This window comes from Tachypleus tridentatus, chromosome 10, assembly GCF_004210375.1.
Source record: "Tachypleus tridentatus isolate NWPU-2018 chromosome 10, ASM421037v1, whole genome shotgun sequence".
NCBI lineage: Eukaryota > Metazoa > Arthropoda > Merostomata > Xiphosura > Limulidae > Tachypleus > Tachypleus tridentatus.
In genome coordinates, this window is record NC_134834.1 from 118,303,630 (window position 1) to 118,327,208 (window position 23,579).

General features: G+C 32.3%; 1 protein-coding gene across 2 annotated transcripts in view; it reads right to left on the bottom strand.

Annotated features, from left to right (window-relative positions):
* The window catches only part of LOC143230165 (zeta-sarcoglycan-like), a 392,495-nt gene that overhangs the window by 329,442 nt on the left and 39,474 nt on the right, over positions 1–23,579 (bottom strand). For both annotated transcript variants that reach the window (XM_076463243.1, XM_076463244.1), the window contains exons 2-3: positions 6,467–6,698; positions 5,866–5,967 (exon numbers count right to left, since the gene is read on the bottom strand). In XM_076463243.1, the coding sequence (XP_076319358.1) occupies positions 5,866–5,967; positions 6,467–6,698 (334 nt within the window). The remainder of the gene's footprint in view (positions 1–5,865; positions 5,968–6,466; positions 6,699–23,579) is intronic.

The window sequence follows — 23,579 nt, forward strand, 5'->3', positions numbered from 1 at the left end:
TTTCTATGTGTAGTACCAACTAACCCTACTGTGTGGAGTACCAACTAAGCTTACTGAGAATGGAGTAGCAACTAATCTTACTGTATGTAGTATCAACTAGCGTTACTGTGTGAAGTGCCAACTAACATTACTGTGTGTAGTACCATGCAACCTTACTGTGGGGAGTAGCAACTGACCCTACTGTGTAGAGCACCCACTAACCTTACTGTGTGGTTACTAAATAACCTTACTGTGTGTAGTACCAACTGACCTTACTGTATATAGTACCAACTAACCTTACAGTGTGAAGTACCAACTAATCTTACCGTGTGTTGTTCCAACTAACCTCACTGTGTGGAGAACCAACTAACCGTACTGTTTGAAGTACCAACTAATCTAACTTCGTGGAGTACCAACTCTTTTCGTCTGTAGATTATAACTTTGGGTTATCCTTTTGTTATCTTGATGCATGTGTATTATACGTAAACGTGATATACAGATGTTATGCTAGTGTTTTTGTCTTATTATAAATAGAAGTATAATATCATAATGTACGTGAACACTTGGAAAATTTATCTTCGCCCAATTTGATTACAAATTGTTTATTCAACAGTTTTTCTTCATGAATAAAGAAGAAATATTAATGAAAGATAAAACTATTTTAACAGCTTCATAATGAAGAACAATAGTGTAACTTGACACGTGATGAGGAAGATTTCGCTGTGACAATACCGAAAGTAAAATTATGATTTATAAGTTACCAATGAAAAGCACATTATAGCTACTGAGTGACCAACAGGGCAGAAGATCGGAACGTTTGCAGATGTTTTCATACGTATTAATAGTTATGGAAGGAGTAGTAATAAAGTGGAAGTGATGTAATTAAATATACAATGTTTCTTACACTGCACGTGAAACCTAGTGTTAAGAATAATGAAAATGATATCTTACAAGGTTTGACTAGCTTAGGATGTTCAGATTAGTTTTTGATGTATATATGTATTACATTACGAACTGATAATTATAAAATAAATATAATAAAGCAATAATACGTATCAAAATTAAAATGCACTAAAGAGCTTAATGAAAGACAACAACAATAAATATATAATAAACATTGTTAACAGGACATGCAACCAACAAATGAACCAATTCACCCATAAGTATAAACGTAAGAAAAATATATTTAATTAGTTCGACTTCAAGTTTGATCGCTAGTTTTGCTCTAAATATGTAGCTTGCACTCTGTTAGTTTTATATGATGTTATCTTGTCCTTGTTTTCTGACATATTACTGTATTTTGTTTATATGTCGTCCCTGTATTTGTTTCTATGATATCCCTATATTTGTTCAGCATAATATTACTATTTTAATTTTGTATTATATTCAAATTCTACATGTGAAAATTAGGTAACATAAAACAACTACATGTTATACATATGTAACATAAAACAACTACATTTTATACTTACGTAACATAAAACAACTACATTTTATACTTACGTAACATAAAACAACTACATTTTATACTTATGTAACATAAAACAACTACATGTTATACTTATGTAACATAAAACAACTACATTTTATACTTACGTAACATAAAACAACTACATTTTATACTTATGTAACATAAAACAACTACATTTTATACTTATGTAACATAAAACAACTACATGTTATACTTATGTAACATAAAACAACTACATTTTATACTTACGTAACATAAAACAACTACATTTTATACTTATGTAACATAAAACAACAACATGTGATATTTAGGTAACACAAAAATAAATGTGATATTTATATAATATAAAACTACAACACGTGATATTTATATAACATAAAACTACTACACGTGATATTTAGGTAACACAAATAATCAGTGATGACGAGAAAACCCACTTGTAGAGAAATAAACATGTAAAAACAGCTGGTTTGGGTTGAGAAAATTTATTTCTTATGTAGAAGAGCGAACAACGTTTCGACCTTCTTCGGTCATCGTCAGGTTCACAAAGAAAGAAAGAGGTAACTGACCGGAAGCTGACCACATGTTTGAAGGGGGTTGTGTAATTGAGTGTAGGAATGTAGAGGGCGTGCTTAGATGTTTGATTATATTTATTAATATAGGTATAAAGGTGTTCCTTTATATTGGTTTATTTTGGGCTTGAGTTGTTGTATGAGTAAGGCTTCTTTAATTTTGCGTTTGTTTATGTTTGTTTCTTTATTTAGTATTTGAGTGTTTGCTAAGGTAATGTTGTGTTTATTTGGTTTGCAGTGTTCGAAAACGTGTGAAGGTGACTTTTTATGTTCTTTGAATCTGGTTTCCATTTTTCTACTTGTTTCTCCAATATACAAGTCGTGACAGTTATCACATTGTATTTTATAAATAATGTTGGTGTGGTGTTTGTCAGTGTAGTTTTTACATAGTATAGACCTCAGTTTTGTGCCTGGTTTTTGAATAAATTTAGTATTAACTGGAATGTCATATTTTGTTACTAGTTTTTGCCAAATATTGGTTATTTGTCTGCTGATGTCGGGAATATATGGTATACAGCAGTATATGGTTTCGTGATTTTTTTAAATCGTGGGGTATATTTACTTTTGTTGGTTGACCAGTATGGGTGATTTTTTGGTGGATTTCTGTTTTGAATTGTGTGTCGGTTCTTGTAATTTTGAGGTTAAGAAATGATATTTGATTGCTTTCTTCCTGTTCACATGTGAAGTTAATGTTGGGGTGTATAGAGTTAATGTGATTGAAAAAATTAAGTATGTATTCTGTAGATTTGAATCCCACAATCATGCTGTATATATATCTGTACCAGTATAGTGGTGGATGTAATGCTGTGTTAATTGCTTGTGTTTCAACTTGTGTCAAAAAATATTGGCTAGAACTGGTGATACTGGATTGCCCATGCTTAGGCCATTTGTTTGTATATAGTTGTGGTTGTTGAACATGAAGTTTGTCTTTATCGTGGTGAATTCTATGAGAGTTGCTAATTGGTTGCTAGGAATGTCTATAGTTGGGTTAGAGTCTCGGATATAGAGTTCTAAGGCTATCTTGCAGGCTTCAGCAGTTGGGACTTCTGTAAAGAGAGATATAACATCGAAACTGGCCATTAAGGCTTTATGATTAAGTTGATTAAGATTAGACTTGAAATTAAAAGAGTCTTTGATAAATGAGCTGGCTGATGTTACATTTTTGAAGAGTGCCCATGCTACGTATTTACCAAGATTGTAATTAAACGATTAATATGTCGACATTATTGGTCGTAATGGACAATCTGGTTTATGAGGTTTAGGGATGCCGTATATTTGTGGTGGGCGTGAGTCGGTTTTACGTAGGTAGGAATAAAGTGTTTGTGAAATTGTGTTGGCTTTTTTCATTTGTAGTAGTAATTTGTTCAATTGCGTCTCGTGTGTCTTTGTTGGATTTGTGTGTATTGGTTTAAATTTGTTCGTGTCTGATAGGATGTTATTCATTTTTTGAATGTATTCATTCGTGTTCATTATGACTATAGCATTACCTTTATCTGCTTTTAGAATTTTTATGTTTTTGTTTTGTTTCATACATTTCTTGGGACTCAGCAAAAACAAAACAAAACCTCAACATACTAAGAAACCAAATAAACACAGCCATAAAACTATGCTCACCAGATAAAATTAACGATGAATTAGACAAAATAAAACAATACTTCATCAACATCAATAAGTTTCCTCCACAAACCGTAGAAAACATTATACACACACACCTAGACAGAAAGCAAAATCAATTGGCAAAAGTAAATATATCTCACGAATAAAAAAAATCACAAAACCATATACTGCTGCATACCATATATTCCTGACATCAGCAGACAAATAACCAACATTTGGCAAAAAACTAGTAACAAAATATGACATTCCAGTTAATACCAAATTCATTCAAAAACCAGAGCACAAAACTAAAGTCTATACTATGTAAAAACTACACTGACAAACACTACACCAATATTATTTATAAAATACAATGTGATAACTTTCACGACTTCTATATTGGAGAAACAAGTAGAAAAATGGAAATCAGATTCAAAGAACACAAAAAGTCACCTTCACACGTTTTCGAACACTGCAAACCAAATAAACACAACATTACCTTAGCAAACACTCAAATACTAAATAAAGAAACAAACATAAACAAACGCAAAATTAAAGAAGTCTTACTTATACAACAACTTAAAACCAAAATAAACCAATACAAAGGAACACCTTTATACCTATATTAATAAATATAATCAAACATCTAAGTACGCCCCCTACATTCCTACACTCGGTTACACAACCCCCTTCAAACATGTGGTCAGCTTACGGTCAGTTACCTCTTCCTTTCTTTGTGAACCTGACGATGACCGAAGAAGGTCGAAACGCTGTTCACTCCTCTACATAAAAAAAAAAAAAAAATTCTCAACCCGAACCTGCCGTTTTTACATGTATAGGTAATATAAAATTATTACACGTTATATTTAAGTAAAATAAAACTATTACATGTGATATTTAGTTACCATAAAACTACTACACGTGGTATTTAGGTAACATAAAACTACTATATGTTATATTTAGGTAACATAAAACTACTATATGTTATATTTACGTAACATAAAACTACTTACACCTTAAAACCAGACCTAATTGATTTAACTTTATTTGTTGATTTACATTTTAAATAAAACTGTGTTTATTGTGTGGTATTATCGTACAACACATATTAATTTGAGAGTAATATGATTATAACGGGACAAGAAGCGGCCAGTTTCTAATTAATTAATCTTTAGATAAACGATATTATTCTTCATCAATAATTTATTTCTTTCGCTCAAGTTTGAGACTCCAAAAGTCTTGTAATTAACACTCAGGCTGAATGCAGCTATTTTATCAGAAAAATGTGCAAATGCTATGAGGATTTTTTTCTAGGTCTAGTGGTATTCCTAATTCAATAGAAATCCCCGAGGATATTCGGTCTGATATCACAAGATTCGTACCCCTATTTGTGAAAAGCGGTTTCAACTAGTTTCTATATAAGGTATGCGTGGCTGCTCGCTATTAATGGACACTAACTTACTTGCTGGAAAAGAACGAAGAAATATGTTGTAAGTCAAATAAATTTTAAATCAGCGAGTCTCTGATAGGAGGAACCTTTGAGAAAGACAGCACATCGTTTTAATTTCATCAAGATCGTTTGCACTCAAGCCACGAGTTTCATCTTTTTCCGCTACCAGCAATTCCTTATCTTACTTTGACAGAAGTGGTTTATATACACACTGTGTCAAGCAAACCTCATGCCCGTCTTCTGGTATCAGGAGAAATAGGCGCTGAATTATGGAACCGTGTTTAAATACTTATCAAGCGAAAATAAGCCTTTAGAGAAATCGAAGACCCATCTCGTGCTTAACCCTAAATCAAACAAACTGAAATATTTGAAAGCTCGGCAGAACAAACCCATAAGTCACGTTGTTAATCTATCTAAAATATGGAACATAATCTTCTTTTATTTAAGGACATCACGTGATATTCCTCTGAGATTATTCACGAGAGGTGTGGTATATATTTCTCGTATCGTCGAATGATATTCAATGAAGTCCACAAGTGGAAGATTTCGTAATTATCAAAGCAATAAAATATGACAACGAGAGATGAGCAGCGATAGGGTAGAAACTAAAGCGGTAATATTCTATACAGTAGAGAATACAATAGAATATTAATACTTTAATAGGAATTAATGAGTTGACTACACTCTGCTTTTATTCTAATTCTAAAATTAGCGGACCTATATTAGGTACATTTTCTTGGTTCTAAACATAGACACAAACGTTTGACCGAGCCAATAAATATTCAGTTGTACGCTACCTTCCTCGAGCAAATCTGTGAAGCGTAGAGCCCGTGCAGAAATTCAGCTTTCCCTTCGAGGCGTAGTCCTTGGTCAACGACCCTCAGACTTCCCATACCATCCTAGAGGTAAAACAAAAATTCCAACCTAAAAATAGGTTACCGAAAATAATTTTCACTTCGTCACAGCGACACAAAAATAAAACAAAATTCTCTCTTAAAAGGCAATCAAATGTTACCCTACACGTTCCTTCATAACTTTCAAGAAATGTTGTCCTAAACTAGAAATTATAACACCCAGTAATTTATAAAGAATGCCAGTAAATACACCTAGTACGGGCATGAACTAAGCTACTTAGTATTAAATGTGATATAAAACATAACTTAATAGAACCAGTGTCGAAAGAATAAAATACATCGCTTCTTTTAATGACAGATATAATTTATTTATTATAATAGTTTCGCTGTCAAACATAACAAATATATCCGCTATTTTACCGACAGAAATAATATTTTAATATACCGATTTTACTGGCAAACACAATTAATATATCGGTTGTTTTACCAACATTCGACCGATTAGTTTTGCTGGAAGAAAGATATTCAAACAAAATACACCTACGATAGAGAAGTCCACCACTTTGATGATCCAGACCGTTAGGGCTAAATTAATGATGACCACAGCCATCAGCAGTATAACAAGAAAGTAAAGACAACGTTTTCGCCAGCCGTAAATGCCTATTCGGTAAACCAGTTGGTGCTGGTAGCGCTCGTAGTCGGGGCCAGACCGGGCTGTACAGTCCTGGGAGGCTGGGGACGTCGCCGCTGAAACGTCGCCTCTTCCCATAGTCAGCCTAAATAGAATAAAGTTACGTTAAGAAATGTCTCTTCACGTCCTTCCCTTTTATTATATGTTTCTTGAATTTTCTGGAGAGAGAACCATTTGCGCGAGCAGTCCCTAATTTCGAAGTGATAGATTAGACGGAAGGCAGCTAATAAACACTGCCCACCGCTAACTATTGAACTACTCTTTATCAACGAACAATGGGATTGACGGTAGCTTACAACTCACTAACCTTCGTTTTTTTGTTGTTGTTTTGTTTTTATGTACCACCAAAATCAGTATCAACTAATATACATTTCTTTCTTACATTAGAAGTTGCGATAGACGTAAAGATTGTCAGTATGTCTAGATAGTTGAGTAAACAGTTATATGGTGAACTAAGCCTTTCAACATATATGTATTGACAGAATAAAGAAAACAGCATTCACAACAGTAATGTGCAATCGCCTTAATTTCTGACAAACTGCACGTCTAAACTTGTCTCAAGATGTCGCTGCTAAGCTTAAGATGCATGTGACATAGCGTGTGGATTGGAGAGATATATCTATACTCTCTTGGGTATGTCTACGGCTTGTCCTACATACCTATCATGTGAGTAGATAAATGTTTCTTAACTTGCACTGAGACTTATCTGACATCACTTTTAGATATGATATTCTAGTTCTCTATAACGTTAAAGCTATAGACTGTCTGGCAGTGTGTTTTACAAACCTTTAAGTTGTGAACAAATTAACTGTAATGTTTTGGAAACATAAACTTACTAAACTGTTTATCACAATATAGATAGTGAATGTATTTTACTTTCCCAAACTGTACAACGTGGTAAGTGGTATCATTACATACATAAATATATACTATCGTCCAAAACACAGTACTACATTAAAAACTAGTAATTTAGTAGCAGCATGGTATACTATCGTCCAAAACACAGTACTACATTAAACAGTAGTAATATAGTAGCAGCATGGTATACTATCGTCCAAAACACAGTACTACATTAAACAGTAGTAATTTAGTAGCAGCATGGTCCTACAGAGTGCACTGTTTACGAAGTCTTCGACTGATTACATTTGAAGGTTTAGTCATCGCCACATATAACACTATAGTATCATAAACACCTTCTAATCATTACCCATTTAATACTTCAGAATTATTACTATATTTAACACTTTAAATCATTACCACATTTAACACTTTATAACCATTACCACACTTCGCACTTTAGAATCATTACCACATTTTACACTTTCAAATAATTACCACATTTAACACTTTAAAATCATTACCATACTTAACACTTTATAATTATAACCACATTTAACACTTTAAAATCATTACCATACTTAACACTTTATAATTATAACCACATTTAGTACTTTATAATTATTACCACATTTAACACTTTAAATCATTACCACATTTAACACTTTAAATCATTACCACATTTAACACTTTAAAATTTTTACCACATTTAACACTTTATAATCATTACCACACTTAGCACTTTAGAATCATCACCACATTTATTACTTTGGAATCATTACTACATTTAACACTTTAGAATCATTACTATAATTAACACTTTAGAATCATTGCCACATTTAACACTTTAGAATCATTACCACATTTAACACTTTAAATCATTACCACACTTAACACTTTAAAATTTTCACCACATTTAACACTTTATAACCATTACCACATTTAACACTTTATAATCATTACCACACTTATCACTTTAGAATCATCACCACATTTATTACTTTAGAATCATTGCCACATTTAACACTTTAGAATCATTACTACATTTAACACTTTAAATCATTACCACATTTAACACTTTAAAAAATAATTACCATACTTAACACTTTAGAATCATTACCACATTTAACATTTTAAATCATCACCGCATTTAACACTTTAGAATCATTACCACATTTAACACTTTAGAATCATTACATTTAACACTTTATATCATTACATTTAACACTTTATATCATTACATTTAACACTTTATATCATTACATTTAACACTTTAGAATCATTACATTTAACACTTCATAACCATTACCACATTTATCACTTTAGAATCATTGCCACATTTAACACTTTAGAATCATTACTATATTTAACACTTTAACTCATTACCACATTTAACACTTTAAATCATTACCACATTTAACACTTTAAAATAATTACATTTATCACTTTAAAATAATTACCACATTTAACACTTTATAACCATTACCACATTTAACACTTTATAATCATTACCACACTTATCACTTTAGAATCATCACCACATTTATTACTTTAGAATCATTGCCACATTTAACACTTTAGAATCATTACTACATTTAACACTTTAAATCATTACCACATTTAACACTTTAAAAATAATTACCATACTTAACACTTTAGAATCATTACCACATTTAACATTTTAAATCATCACCGCATTTAACACTTTAGAATCATTACCACATTTAACACTTTAGAATCATTACATTTAACACTTTATATCATTACATTTAACACTTTATATCATTACATTTAACACTTCATAACCATTACCACATTTATCACTTTAGAATCATTGCCACATTTAACACTTTAGAATCATTACTATATTTAACACTTTAACTCATTACCACATTTAACACTTTAAATCATTACCACATTTATCACTTTAAAATAATTACCACATTTAACACTTTAAATCATTACCACATTTAACACTTTATAACCATTACCACATTTAACACTTTATAACCATTACCACATTTATTACTTTAGAATCATTGCCACATTTAACACTTTAGAATCATTACTATATTTAACACTTTAGAATCATTACTATATTTAACACTTTAAATCATTGCCACATTTATTACTTTTTAATCATTACATTTCACACTGTAGAATAATTATCACATTTAACACTTTAGAATCATTGCCACATTTAACACTTTAGAATCATTACCACATTTAAACTTTAGAATCATTACCACATTTAACACTTTATAATCATTACCACATTTATTACTTTAAAATCATTGCCACATTTAACACTTTAGAATCATTACCACATTTAAACTTTAGAATCATTACCACATTTAACACTTTATAATCATTACCACATTTATTACTTTAAAATCATTGCCACATTTAACACTTTAAAATCATTACCACATTTAAACTTTAGAATCATTACCACAATTAACACTTTGGAATCATTACCAAATTCGTCACATAAGAGTCAGCATCACACTACTTACGTTAATGTCTGCACATTTATTATATTACAGTTATTACCACATTTGTTACTGTAGTGTCAGTTCCACATTTGTTACGTTAGTGACATTAAGGTAATGTCAGTACCACTATGCTATTTATCATACAACGTTTCATAATCTGCTTATGTAACAAATCATTCTCTATTAGAAGTATATTGTTGATACGTCTAATAATGTCTAAACAAACTTTTCTATTGCGGTTTATCAGAGGAATCGAACACTTACACACATACACACACGAATGCACTAATCGGCCACGTAATTCTGCACCATAGATGTACGAATATTCTGTAGACGTGAACTTTGTTTTCTTTAATCAAAGTCCAATAAAGTACTTTTCTTCGATGCATGATGAATCGCAGGCTTTGTCTTTAAAACGATCTGCAGTTGTCTCCGAATCACAACTCTAACCCCACCCCCAACCCCGGCTGAGCCCCGACACTGACGTCTCATGAATTATTTATCCCATCAAGAATACGGAAGGGTTCTCGAACTTCGCCAGTAATGCATTTTAAGGCTTAACAACGTTTGGCTTTAGAAGCGGTCATACGAACAGCTGACTAACAGTAAAATTACATAAAAACACATAACTACCTTCTTCACAATCTAAACCAATTTCGAGCAAAACCCTATAGTTTAATATTTTTAATATGCAATTAAATATTTATATTGAGAATATCTGCTTAAAGTTGGGTTCTACGTTTACATCGACTTAAGACTATATTTACATAGAGTTGGGTTCTATATCTACATAAACTTGGTCTTCTATATATACATAAACTTGGGGTTCTATATCCATATAAACTTGGGTTCTATATTACACAAGCTGGGGTTCCATATTTACATAGACTTGGGTTCTATATCTACATAAATTTAGGTTCTATATCTACATAAACTTAGGTTCTATATCTACATACACTTAGGTTCTATATTTAAATAAGCTTGATGTTCTATATCTACATAGACTTGGGTGCTATATCAACAAAAACTTGGGTTCTATATCTACGTAAACTTGGTTCTATATCTACATAGACTTGGGTTTTATATCTACATAAATTTGGGTTCTACATCTACATAGACTTGGGATCTATATCCACGTAAACCTGGTTCTATATTTATATAAACTTGGGGTTCTATATCTACATAAACTTGGGCTCTATATATCTACATACATTTGGGTTCTCTATCTACATAGACTTGGGTTCTATATATTTAAAGAGTTGGGCTCTATATATTCATACATCTGGGTTTTATATATACATAGACTTGAGTTCTATGTCTGCATAGATCTAGGTTCTATATCTACATAAACTTGTGTTCTATATCTACATAGACTTAAGTTCTATATTCACATAAAGCTGGGTTCTATATCTGTATCAACTGGGGTTATCTATCTACATAAATTTGGGTTCTATATCTACATAAAATTGGTCTCTATGTCTACACAGATCTGGGTTCTACAGGGTGTTCGAAAAGTCATTGTGCAGTTTTCTCTGTTAATAAATATATAAGTGCACAGTGACTTCCCGAACACCCTGTATATCTACATAAACTTGGGTTCTATATCTACATAAAAGTGGGTTCTATATTTACATAAGCTTAGGGTTCTATATCTACATAAATTTGAGTTGTATATCTACATAGACTTGGGTTCTATATCTACGTAAACTTGGTTCTATATCTACATGGACTTGGGATTCTATATCTACACAGACCTGGGTTCTATATCTATATAAATTTAAGTTTTATATGTACATAGACTTGGGTTCAATATCTGCACAGACTTGGGTTGTATATCTACATGGACTTGGGTTCTATATCTACATAGACTTGGGTTCTATATATGCGTAAACTTGGTTCTATATCTACATAGACTTGGGTTCTATATCTACATAAATTTAAGTTTTTTATTTACATAAATTTGGATTCTACATTACATGGAATTAGGTTCTATATCTACTTAAATTTGGATTGTATATCTACATAGACCTGGGTTCTATATCTACATGAATTTGAGTTCTATATCTACACAGACTTGGGTTCCATATCCACATAAGTTTGGATTCTACATCTGCATAGACTTAAGTTCTATATCTACATAAAATTGAGTTCTATATCTACACAGACTTGGGTTCTATACCTTCATAGTTTTGAGGTTCTATATCTACATAAACTTGGGATTCTATATCTATATAAATTTAAGTTCTATATGTACATAGACTTGGGTTCAATATCTACATAAACTTAGTGTTCTATATCTACATAAACTTGGTTGTATATCTACATGGACTTGGTTTCTATATCTGCATATAGCTGGGTTCTATTTCTACATAAGCTTGGGTTCTGTATCTACATTGATTAGGGGTTCTATATCTACATAGAGCTGGGTTCTATATCTACATAGACTTGGGGTTCTATACCTACATAAATTTAAGTTTTATATGTACATAGACTTGCGTTCTATAGGTACATAAACTTGTGGTTCTATATCTACATAGATTTGGGGTTCTATATCTACATATACTTGAGTTCTATATCTACATAGAGCTGGGTTCTATATCTACATAAACTTAGGGTTCTATATCTACATAAACTTGGGGTTCTATATCTACATAAACTTGGGGTTCTATACCTACATAGACATGGGGTTCTATACCAACATAGACATGGGGTTCTATGTCTACATAAACTTGCGGTTCTATACCTACATAGGCATGGGGTCTATGTCTACATAAACGTGGGGTTCTATATTTACGTGAACTTGGTTCTATATTTAGATAGACTTGGGGTTGTACATTTACATAAACTTGGGCTCTATATATCTACATAGACTTGAGTTCTATATCTACATAAACGTGGGTTTTATATCTACATAAACTTCTGTTCTATATTTGCATAGTCTTGGAGTTCTATATCTACATAAACTTGGGGTTCTATATCAACATAAATTTGGGTTCTACATCTACATGTACTTGAGCTTTATATCTACATAAAATTGAGTTCTCTATCTACAACGACTTGGGCTCTATATGCTTATAGAATTGGGTTTTATATGTTCATAGATGTGAGTTCTACATCTACACATACTTGAGTTCTATGTCTATATAGATCTGGGTTCTATATCTACATAAGCTTGGGTTCTATATCTACATAGACTTGGGTTCTATACCTTCATAGTTTTGAGGTTCTATATCTACATAAACTTGGGATTCTATATCTATATAAATTTAAGTTCTATATGTACATAGACTTGGGTTCAATATCTACATAAACTTGGGTTGTATATCTACATGGACTTGGTTTCTATATCTGCATATAGCTGGGTTCTATTTCTACATAAGCTTGGGTTCTGTATCTACATTGATTAGGGGTTCTATATCTACATAGAGCTGGGTTCTATATCTACATAGACTTGGGGTTCTATACCTACATAAATTTAAGTTTTATATGTACATAGACTTGCGTTCTATAGGTACATAAACTTGTGGTTCTATATCTACATAGATTTGGGGTCCTATATCTACATATACTTGAGTTCTATATCTACATAGAGCTGGGTTCTATATCTACATAAACTTAGGGTTCTATATCTACATAAACTTGGGGTTCTATATCTACATAAACTTGGGGTTCTATACCTACATAGACATGGGGTTCTATACCAACATAGACATGGGGTTCTATGTCTACATAAACTTGCGGTTCTATACCTACATAGGCATGGGGTCTATGTCTACATAAACGTGGGGTTCTATATTTACGTGAACTTGGTTCTATATTTAGATAGACTTGGGGTTGTACATTTACATAAACTTGGGCTCTATATATCTACATAGACTTGAGTTCTATATCTACATAAACGTGGGTTTTATATCTACATAAACTTCTGTTCTATATTTGCATAGTCTTGGAGTTCTATATCTACATAAACTTGGGGTTCTATATCAACATAAATTTGGGTTCTACATCTACATGTACTTGAGCTTTATATCTACATAAAATTGAGTTCTCTATCTACAACGACTTGGGCTCTATATGCTTATAGAATTGGGTTTTATATGTTCATAGATGTGAGTTCTACATCTACACATACTTGAGTTCTATGTCTATATAGATCTGGGTTCTATATCTACATAAGCTTGGGTTCTATATCTACATAGACTTGGATTCTATATCTACATGAACTTGGGTTCTATATCTAGAAAGATTTGGGTCCTTGATCTTCTTAGAAGTTGGGCTCTTGAACAAAGAAAACCCATAGCTGTTCTAGAAGTATACAACAAACCTAGAGTCTTGCTTTATACGACACATTTAGAAATGAAAAACTGAAAGATGTATAACTTTTCAGACGTGGGACACTCATATTTATATGAATTAATTTACTTGGATAATTTTTTACTTCTTTGAGTGTACAAGCTTTCGGCTGTATCACGTAAACCTACAGGTGCGAGACGTTTAGTAAACAAACTAATCTAACGGAAAATTTCGAATCTCCAGTCGCCTAGCAACAACGAAAAGTGCTCTGAGTTTTTTTACAAGAAACCCGAAGCCTAATAAACTAAAGCAACATAATTTTACAAGGTCAAGAAACACAGGAAGCCATGTTTTTGTTGTGGTTTATCAACATAATGCTAGAAAGATAAAATAAACAAAAAATAAATTAATTAATTTAAAGAAGCAAAAACTAAATTTAAGTTATTGTTTAAATTGGAGTCAATTCACGGTTTGATTTTTTTTTTTATGGAAAGGAACCAGCAAGTACAAAGGAGAATTCATGAATTTGATTGATGCTTGTAGGAGAAACACAATCATTGTTTGCTATCAAATTAGCTTCTTTAATTTGTATTTATTAATTTTTTGGTATTACAGTCCTTGACAATTATTTTATAATTTGAAAGTCAACGTTACATGTAATGCGATTACTAAAATATTTACAGAACTATGTACAATGTCTGATATTCTCTGACCTAATATTAACAGGATTCTCTCACGTACCCTTCATTGCGTACACATATCGTCGAGGGCATTTTTGTGTGTGAAATTCCGATGTTGCGATTGAACCTCAAATAAGATATTGCGTAGGTAGGTCGGGTCCTAGACTGTAGTGTCACCATCTTTTTCTTTGTTAAAGAGGTTTTTGATGGTGTTTTATACCCGTTGTATGGGACAGTTGAAACTCAGTTTCTACGTATTAGTTACTACATATCCTACATGTTAAGGTTTTACTGTTTCAACAAATACAGGGTGGCAGGAGTTTTAGCTGACATGTATCTTCATATCGGCTGTTTTTCGGTAATAGTCCCCAAGTGGTACAGCGGACTTACAACGTTAGAAACCGCGTTTCGATACCGGTGGCGGGCAGAGCACAGATAGCCCATTGTGCAGCTTACGAACAGTCAAACACTTTTCGATAGACAGTACATTTTAGTTTCGTTATTCTTTACGACCATATAAGGTAAATAGTTACTTATCTCTACTTCTAAAATAAATCTAATAAAATCGTATTGCTTATTTAGATATAACATAAACTCATCCTTACTTTGTGTATCATGTTCCTATAACACGAAAATACCATCAACGAATTAAAGTGTATTGGTAGTTATAGTATTCCATTCAAAAAAATACCAGTCAAGTCGACTAATGACTAATGGACTGTCTAGGAATTTTTGTGAGATCGGACTGTTGAAAATAGCACTGGAAAGAAACATTCTTCATACAATATATGGCTTATGGAAAACATGCAGGTTGGAGAGTTGTGCTTTGACTTGCCAGCCTTACGGCAGAGCCTTTTGCAACAAAAATTACACTGCAGAGCTATTATGAATATGAACGATAGTTTTATTATGCTACAAATAAAAGTTTACCACAATCACTAGTTCATTATACAACAACGGTGTAGTTACATATAGACCACCTAGTTTTGCTAACAACAGTGTAATTACACTTAAACATAATGGTTTTACCATGCAATAATGCAATTTCACTTAATCCTAATGCTTTTACCATAGAACAATGTAATTACATCTGAACCTAACAGTTAGTTATCTTTACAATAGCGTAATTAAACCTAAACCTAACAGTTTTACTGCACAACATTATAATTACACCTAAACAGGAGCGTAGATCCTGGGGAGGATGGGGGATATATCCCCCTTCCTATTAGGTGGGGGTATGGTGCATACAATAATCCCCTCCTTCATTTTGGTCTGTTGAATTGGTTTATTGCATCACAGGCCTACAACTTGTTTGTTCTTGTGATTATCGTGTTCTTACCAATCGAATTACATAATTAGGCCTAGATGTAAGCTTTCTCAGTAGCCGAAATGTACATCTTTAATATAGGCGTGCTTCTAAGCTTTTCGATCTAAGCGATAGTTCGTAAGTATCAGTCAGTAGGCCTAAGTATATATGCAAGTATCTTTGCAACAAGATTACTTTGTGATTGCATGTTTACAGCTTTCAGGTTTACGTAATCACAGATTACCAATTTGCAAATTGAACAGTCCACATAAGTGGTTGCAAAAATCTCCCCCCCCCCCAATCGGGTGTAGAAAATCTATGCCCCTGCACCTAAACCTAATAATTTTACCATACATCGTTGAATTACATCTAAACCTAAAAGTTTTACCATACAACGGTAAAATTAAGCATAAACATAACAGTTCTTCCGTACGTACTAGTTTTATTTTAATGATCAGCGTTATTTAAAGGAAAATATCATTTTAACTGGATGACTTATGAAAACAGACAGTATGTTACATTGTTATCCAAACCACACTATCTTTTGAATGACTAATTTTAAACCGGATTCTAATTTTGTCTATTTAATAACGATTACGAAATTTAGTCTTGCAAATGGAGTTGTTACAGTTATTAATAATAAACCTCTTTGTTGAGTAAAATAGATGTCAATAATATCAAAGTGTTCTTGAGAATACATATTAAAAACGTGTGGTTAATACAAAGCCCTGGTTTAGCACGCAGTGAAAGATTCTCGTTAAAGCCAATTAAAGAGTTACTAATTACTACTTAACTGATATGAGTCTGTAGTATAGAGTCACTAATTACTAGTCAACTGGCATGACTCTGTAGTATAGAGTCACTAATTACTAATCAACTGACATGAATTTGTAGTATAGAGTCACTAATTACTAATCAACTGACATGAATCTGTAGTAGAGAGTCACTAATTACTAGTCAACTGGCATGACTCTGTAGTATAGAGTCACTAATTACTAATCAACTGACATGAATTTGTAGTATAGAGTCACTAATTACTAATCAACTGACATGAATCTGTAGTAGAGAGTCACTAATTACTAGTCAACTGGCATGACTCTGTAGTATAGAGTCACTAATTACCAATCAACTGACATGAGTCTGTAGTATAGAGTCACTAATTACTAATCAACTGACATGAATCTGTAGTAGAGAGTCACTAATTACTAGTCAACTGGCATGACTCTGTAGTATAGAGTCAGTAATTACAAATAAACTGGTATGACTCTGTAGTATAGAGTCACTAATTACTAGTCAACTGGCATGACTCTGTAGTATAGAGTCACTAATACTAATCAACTGGTATGACTGTAATATACAGTCTCTAATTACTAACCAACTGGCATGACTATGTAGTATAGAGTCAGTAATTACAAATCAACTCACATGCCTCTGTACTATAGTCACTAATTACTAATCAACTGACATGCCTCTGTAGTACTCAGTCACTACTAACTAGTCGTCTGATATGACTCTGTAGCATACAGTCACTTATTACTAGTCAACTCACATAACTCTGTAGTATAGTCACTAATTACTACTCAACTCACGACTCTATAGTATAAAGTCACTAATTACTAATCATCTGACATGATTCTGTATTTTATATTCACTAATTACTACTCAATTGACATCACTCTGTATTATACAGTCACTGATTACTAGTTAACTGGGATGACTCTATAGTATAGCCACTAATTAGTAGTCAACTCACATGTCTCTGTAGTATTGAGTCACTAATCACTAGTCAATGACACAATTCTCTGGTACACAGTCACTAATTACTACTCTACTGGCATACCTCCGTAATTATAGTCACTAATTACCAATCAACTGACATGCATCTGTAGTATTGAATCACTAATTACTAGTCAAATGACATGAGTCTCTAGCATACATTCACTATTTACTATTAAACTGGCATGTCTGTAGAATAGATTCACTAATTACTAGTCAACTCACATGACTCTGTAGTACTGAGTCACTAATTACTGGTCAACTGACATGACTCTAGTATACAGTCACTAATTACTAGTCAACTGGCATGCCTCTATAGTACAGATTCACCAATTGCTAGTCAAATGACACAACTCTGTAGTAGCCAGTCACTAATTACTAGTCGACTGATATGACTCTGTAGTATAAAGTCACTAGTTACTAATCAACTGACATGGCTGTAGTATAGAGCTAGTAATTACTATTCAACTGACATGACTCTGTAGTATACAGTCACTTACTATGATTCAACTGGCATGCATCTATGCTATAGTCAATAATTACTACTCAACTCACATGACTCTAATATACAGTTACTAATTACTAGTTAACTGACATGCCTCTGCAGTTTAGAGTCACTAATTACTAATCAACCGGCATGACATTAGTATACTCATTAATTACTAATCCACTGACATGCATCTGTTGTATTCAGTCACTAATTACTAGTCAACTGACATGACTGTATTATAGAGTCGTTAATTACAAATCAACACGCATGCATCTGTTGTATAGTCACTAATTACTATTCAACTCACGACAATCAGTATAGAGTTGCTAATTACTAATCAGCTGACAAGCCTCTAGTATAGAGTTACTAATTACTAATCAACTCACATGACTGTAATATAGAATCACTAATTACGACTCAACTCATATGACTCTCTAGTATATAGTCACTAATTACTAATCAACTGATGTGCCTTTGTAGTATTGCGTCACTGATTACTAGTCAACTGATATAACTGTAGTATACAGTCACCAATTACTAGTCCATTCACATGTCTCTGCAGTATAGAGTCGCTAAGTAGTAATCAAGTGACATGCATCTATAGTATAGTCAGTAATTACTAGTCAACTAACTTGAGTAATATAGCCACTAATTACTAGTCAACTAACATGAGTAATATAGCCACTAATTACTAGTCAACTAACATGAGTAATATAGCCCCTAATTACTAGTGAACACGAATCCCTCTGTAGAATAGTCACTAATTACTACTCCTCTCACATGACACTGTAGTATAGTCACTAATAACTAGTCAACTAACATGAGTAATATAGCCACTAATTACTAGTGAACACGAATCCCTCTGTAGAATAGTCACTAATTACTAGTCAACTAACATGAGTAATAGAGCCACTAATTACTAGTGAACACGAATCCCTCTGTAGAATAGTCACTAATTACTACTCCTCTCACATGACACTGTAGTATAGTCACTAATTGCTAATCAGTTCACATGACTTATTAGTATAGACTCACCTATTAGTAGTCATCTTCCATGACTCTGTAGTACACAGTTACTAATTACTAGTCAACTGACATCACTCTGTTGTATAGAGTCAATAATTACTACTCAACTGACATAACTGTACTATAGAGTCACTAATTACTAGCCAACTGGTATCACTATAGCTTAGTCACTAATTAGTAGTAATCTCCCATGACTGTAGTACAGAGTCACTAATTACTACTCAACTCACATGACTCAAAAGTATACATTCAATAATTACTAGTCAAATGATATGTCTCTGTAGTATACAGTCACTAATTATTTATGAACTGGCATGACTCTGTAGTATAGAATCACTTATTACTAATCAGCTGATATGACCCAGAGGCATAGAGTCACTAAAGACTAATCAACTGGCATGCTTCTGTAGTATAGAGTCACTAATTACTATTCAACTCACATAACTATGTAATATAGATTCACTAATTACTAGTCACCTAACATGACTCTGTAATATAGTCACTAATTACTAGTGAACTGATATGACTGTAGTATAGTGACTAATTACTAATCATCTGCATGACAACACAGTAGAGTTACTAATTACTAATCAACTGACATGCATCTGTAGTAGTGAGTCACTAATAACTAGTCAACTGACATGACTGCATTATACAGTCACTTATTACTAGTCAACTGGCATGTCCCTGTAGTATAGTCACTATATACAAGTGAACTCTAGTATAGTCACTAATTACCAATCAACTTACATGCCTCAGTAGTACTGAGTCCCTAATTACTAGTTAACTGAGATGACTCTGTAGTGTATAGTTACTAATTACTAGTCAACTCACATGACTTAATAGTATAGTCACTAACTACTAGTCAACTTACATGATTTTAGTACACAAACTGTAATTACTGGTCAAATGACATGACTGTCGTATAGCCACTAATTACTAGTCATTTGACATGACTCTGTAGCGTAGAGTGACTAATTACTAGTAAATTGGTTTGACTATAGTATAGAAACTAATTAGTAGTCAACTCACATGACTATGTACTATAGTCACTAATTAGTACTCAACTCACATGACTGTAGTATAAGTCACTAATTATTAGCAAACTGACATGTTTCTGTAGCATACAGTCACTAATTACTATTCAACTCACACTACTGTAATGCAGTAATTAATTACTAGTCAACTTAGTAGAATACGAAAACTAATTACTAGTCAACTGACATGACTGTAGTATAGTCACTAATTTATACTCAACTCACATGTCTGTAGTATAGTCACTAATTTCTACTCAACTCACATGATTGTAGTATACAGTCACTGATTACTAGTCAACTGATATGTTTCTGTAGTATACAGTCACTAATTACTAGTCAACTGGCATGCCTGTATAGTTTTGAGTCACTAATAACTACTGAACTCACATGACTCTGTAGTATAGTCACTAGTTACTACTTAACTCAAATAACTCTGTAGTATACAGTCACTAATTAGTAACCAGCTGCCATGACTCTGAGGTATAGAGTCACGAATTACTAATCAAGTGACATGCTTCTATAGTGTAGTCACTAATTACTACTCAACTCACATGACTGTAGTATAGAGTCACTAGTTGTTAATCAACTCACATGACTGTAGTATAGAGTCACTAGTTGTTAATCAACTCACATGACTGTAGTATAGAGTCACTAGTTGTTAATCAACTCACATGACTGTAGTATAGAGTCACTAATTGTTAATCAACTCACATGACTGTAGTATAGAGTCACTAGTTGTTAATCAACTCACATGACTGTAGTATAGAGTCACTAGTTGTTAATCAACTCACATGACTGTAGTATAGAGTCACTAGTTGTTAATCAACTCACATGACTGTAGTATAGAGTCACTAGTTGTTAATCAACTCACAAGACTGTAGTATAGAGTCACTAGTTGTTAATCAACTCACAAGACTGTAGTATAGAGTCACTAATTGTTAATCAACTCACAAGACTGTAGTATAGAGTCACTAATTGCTAATCAACTCACATGACTCTGTAGAATACAGTGACTAATTACAGGAAGATAAGAACACTATTTACACAAAATAACGTTTCGAACTTCTTTGGTCACGGTCAGGTTCACAAACAAGATCGAAACGTTGTTCGCTCCTCTACATAAATATTTACTCAACCAAAACAACCAGTTTTTACATAAATATTTTAACCTACTATATTAAAGTAGGGAAGTAAAGAGTGAAGCAGGATGACTATAGATTTTAATGAAACTACTGTATTAAAGTAGGGAGGTAAAGACAGAAGCAAGCTGCCTACTAATTATAATGAAACTACTATATTAAAGTAGAGAGATACGGAATGAAGCAAGCTGCTTACCAAATATAAGGAAATCACTTTATTAAAGTAGGGAAGTAAAGAGTGAAGCAGGATGACTATAGATTTTAATGAAACTACTGTATTAAAGTAGGGAGGTAAAGACAGAAGCAAGCTGCCTAATAATTATAATGAAACTACTATATTAAAGTAGAGAGATACGGAATGAAGCAAGCAGCTTACCAAATATAAGGAAATCACTTTATTAAAATAGGGGTAAAGAGTGAAGCAGGCTACACTGAAAGTAAAAATGGAGTCAAATGAAATGTAAAGTAGAAAAAGGAATAAGCCATAGTATATTTATTGTATAAAAGGATCACTAGTATATTTAATCTATATAGGAAACACTATTATATTTGATGTATATAGGGATCACTACTATATTTCATCTATAAAGGGTTCACTAATATATTTAATCCATCAACGGGCAACTAGTATATTTGATCTACAAAGGGATAAATAGTATATTTCATCTAAAAAGTAATTACTAATACATTTGATCTATATAGGGATCACCAGTATAACAGATGTATAGAGGGATCACTAGCATATTTAATCTATATAGGAAACACTATTATATTTGATGTATAGAGGGATCACTAGCATATTTAATCTATATAGGAAACACTATTATATTTGATGTATAGAGGGATCACTAGCATATTTAATCTATATAGGAAACACTATTATATTTGATGTATAGAGGGATCACTAGCATATTTAATCTATATAGGAAACACTATTATATTTGATGTATAGAGGGATCACTAGCATATTTAATCTATATAGAAAACACTATTACATTTGATGTATAGAGGGATCACTAGCATATTTAATCTACATAGGAAACACTATTATATTTGATGTATAGAGGGATCACTAGCATATTTAATCTATATAGGAAACACTATTATATTTGATGTATAGAGGGATCACTAGCATATTTAATCTATATAGGAAACACTATTACATTTGATGTATAAAGGGATCACTAGCATATTTCATCTATATAGGAAACACTATTATATTTGATGTATAGAGGATCACTAGTATATTTAATCTATATAGGAAACACTATTATATTTGATGTATAGAGGATCACTAGCATATTTAATCTATATAGGAAACACTATTATATTTGATGTATAGAGGGATCACTAGCATATTTAATCTATATAGGAAACACTATTATATTTGATGTATAGAGGGATCACTAGCATATTTAATCTATATAGGAAACACTATTATATTTGATGTATAGAGGGATCACTAGCATATTTCATCTATATAGGAAACACTATTATATTTGATGTATAGAGGGATCACTAGCATATTTAATCTATATAGGAAACACTATTATATTTGATGTATAGAGGGATCACTAGCATATTTAATCTATATAGGGAACACTATTATATTTGATGTATAGAGGATCACTAGCATATTTAATCTATATAGGAAACACTATTATATTTGATGTATAGAGGGATCACTAGCATATTTAATCTATATAGGAAACACTATTATATTTGATGTATAGAGGGATCACTAGTATATTTAATCTATATAGGAAACACTATTATATTTGATGTATAGAGGGATCACTAGTATATTTAATCTATATAGGAAACACTATTATATTTGAGGTAAAAGGGATCACTAGCATATTTAATCTATATAGGAAACACTATTAT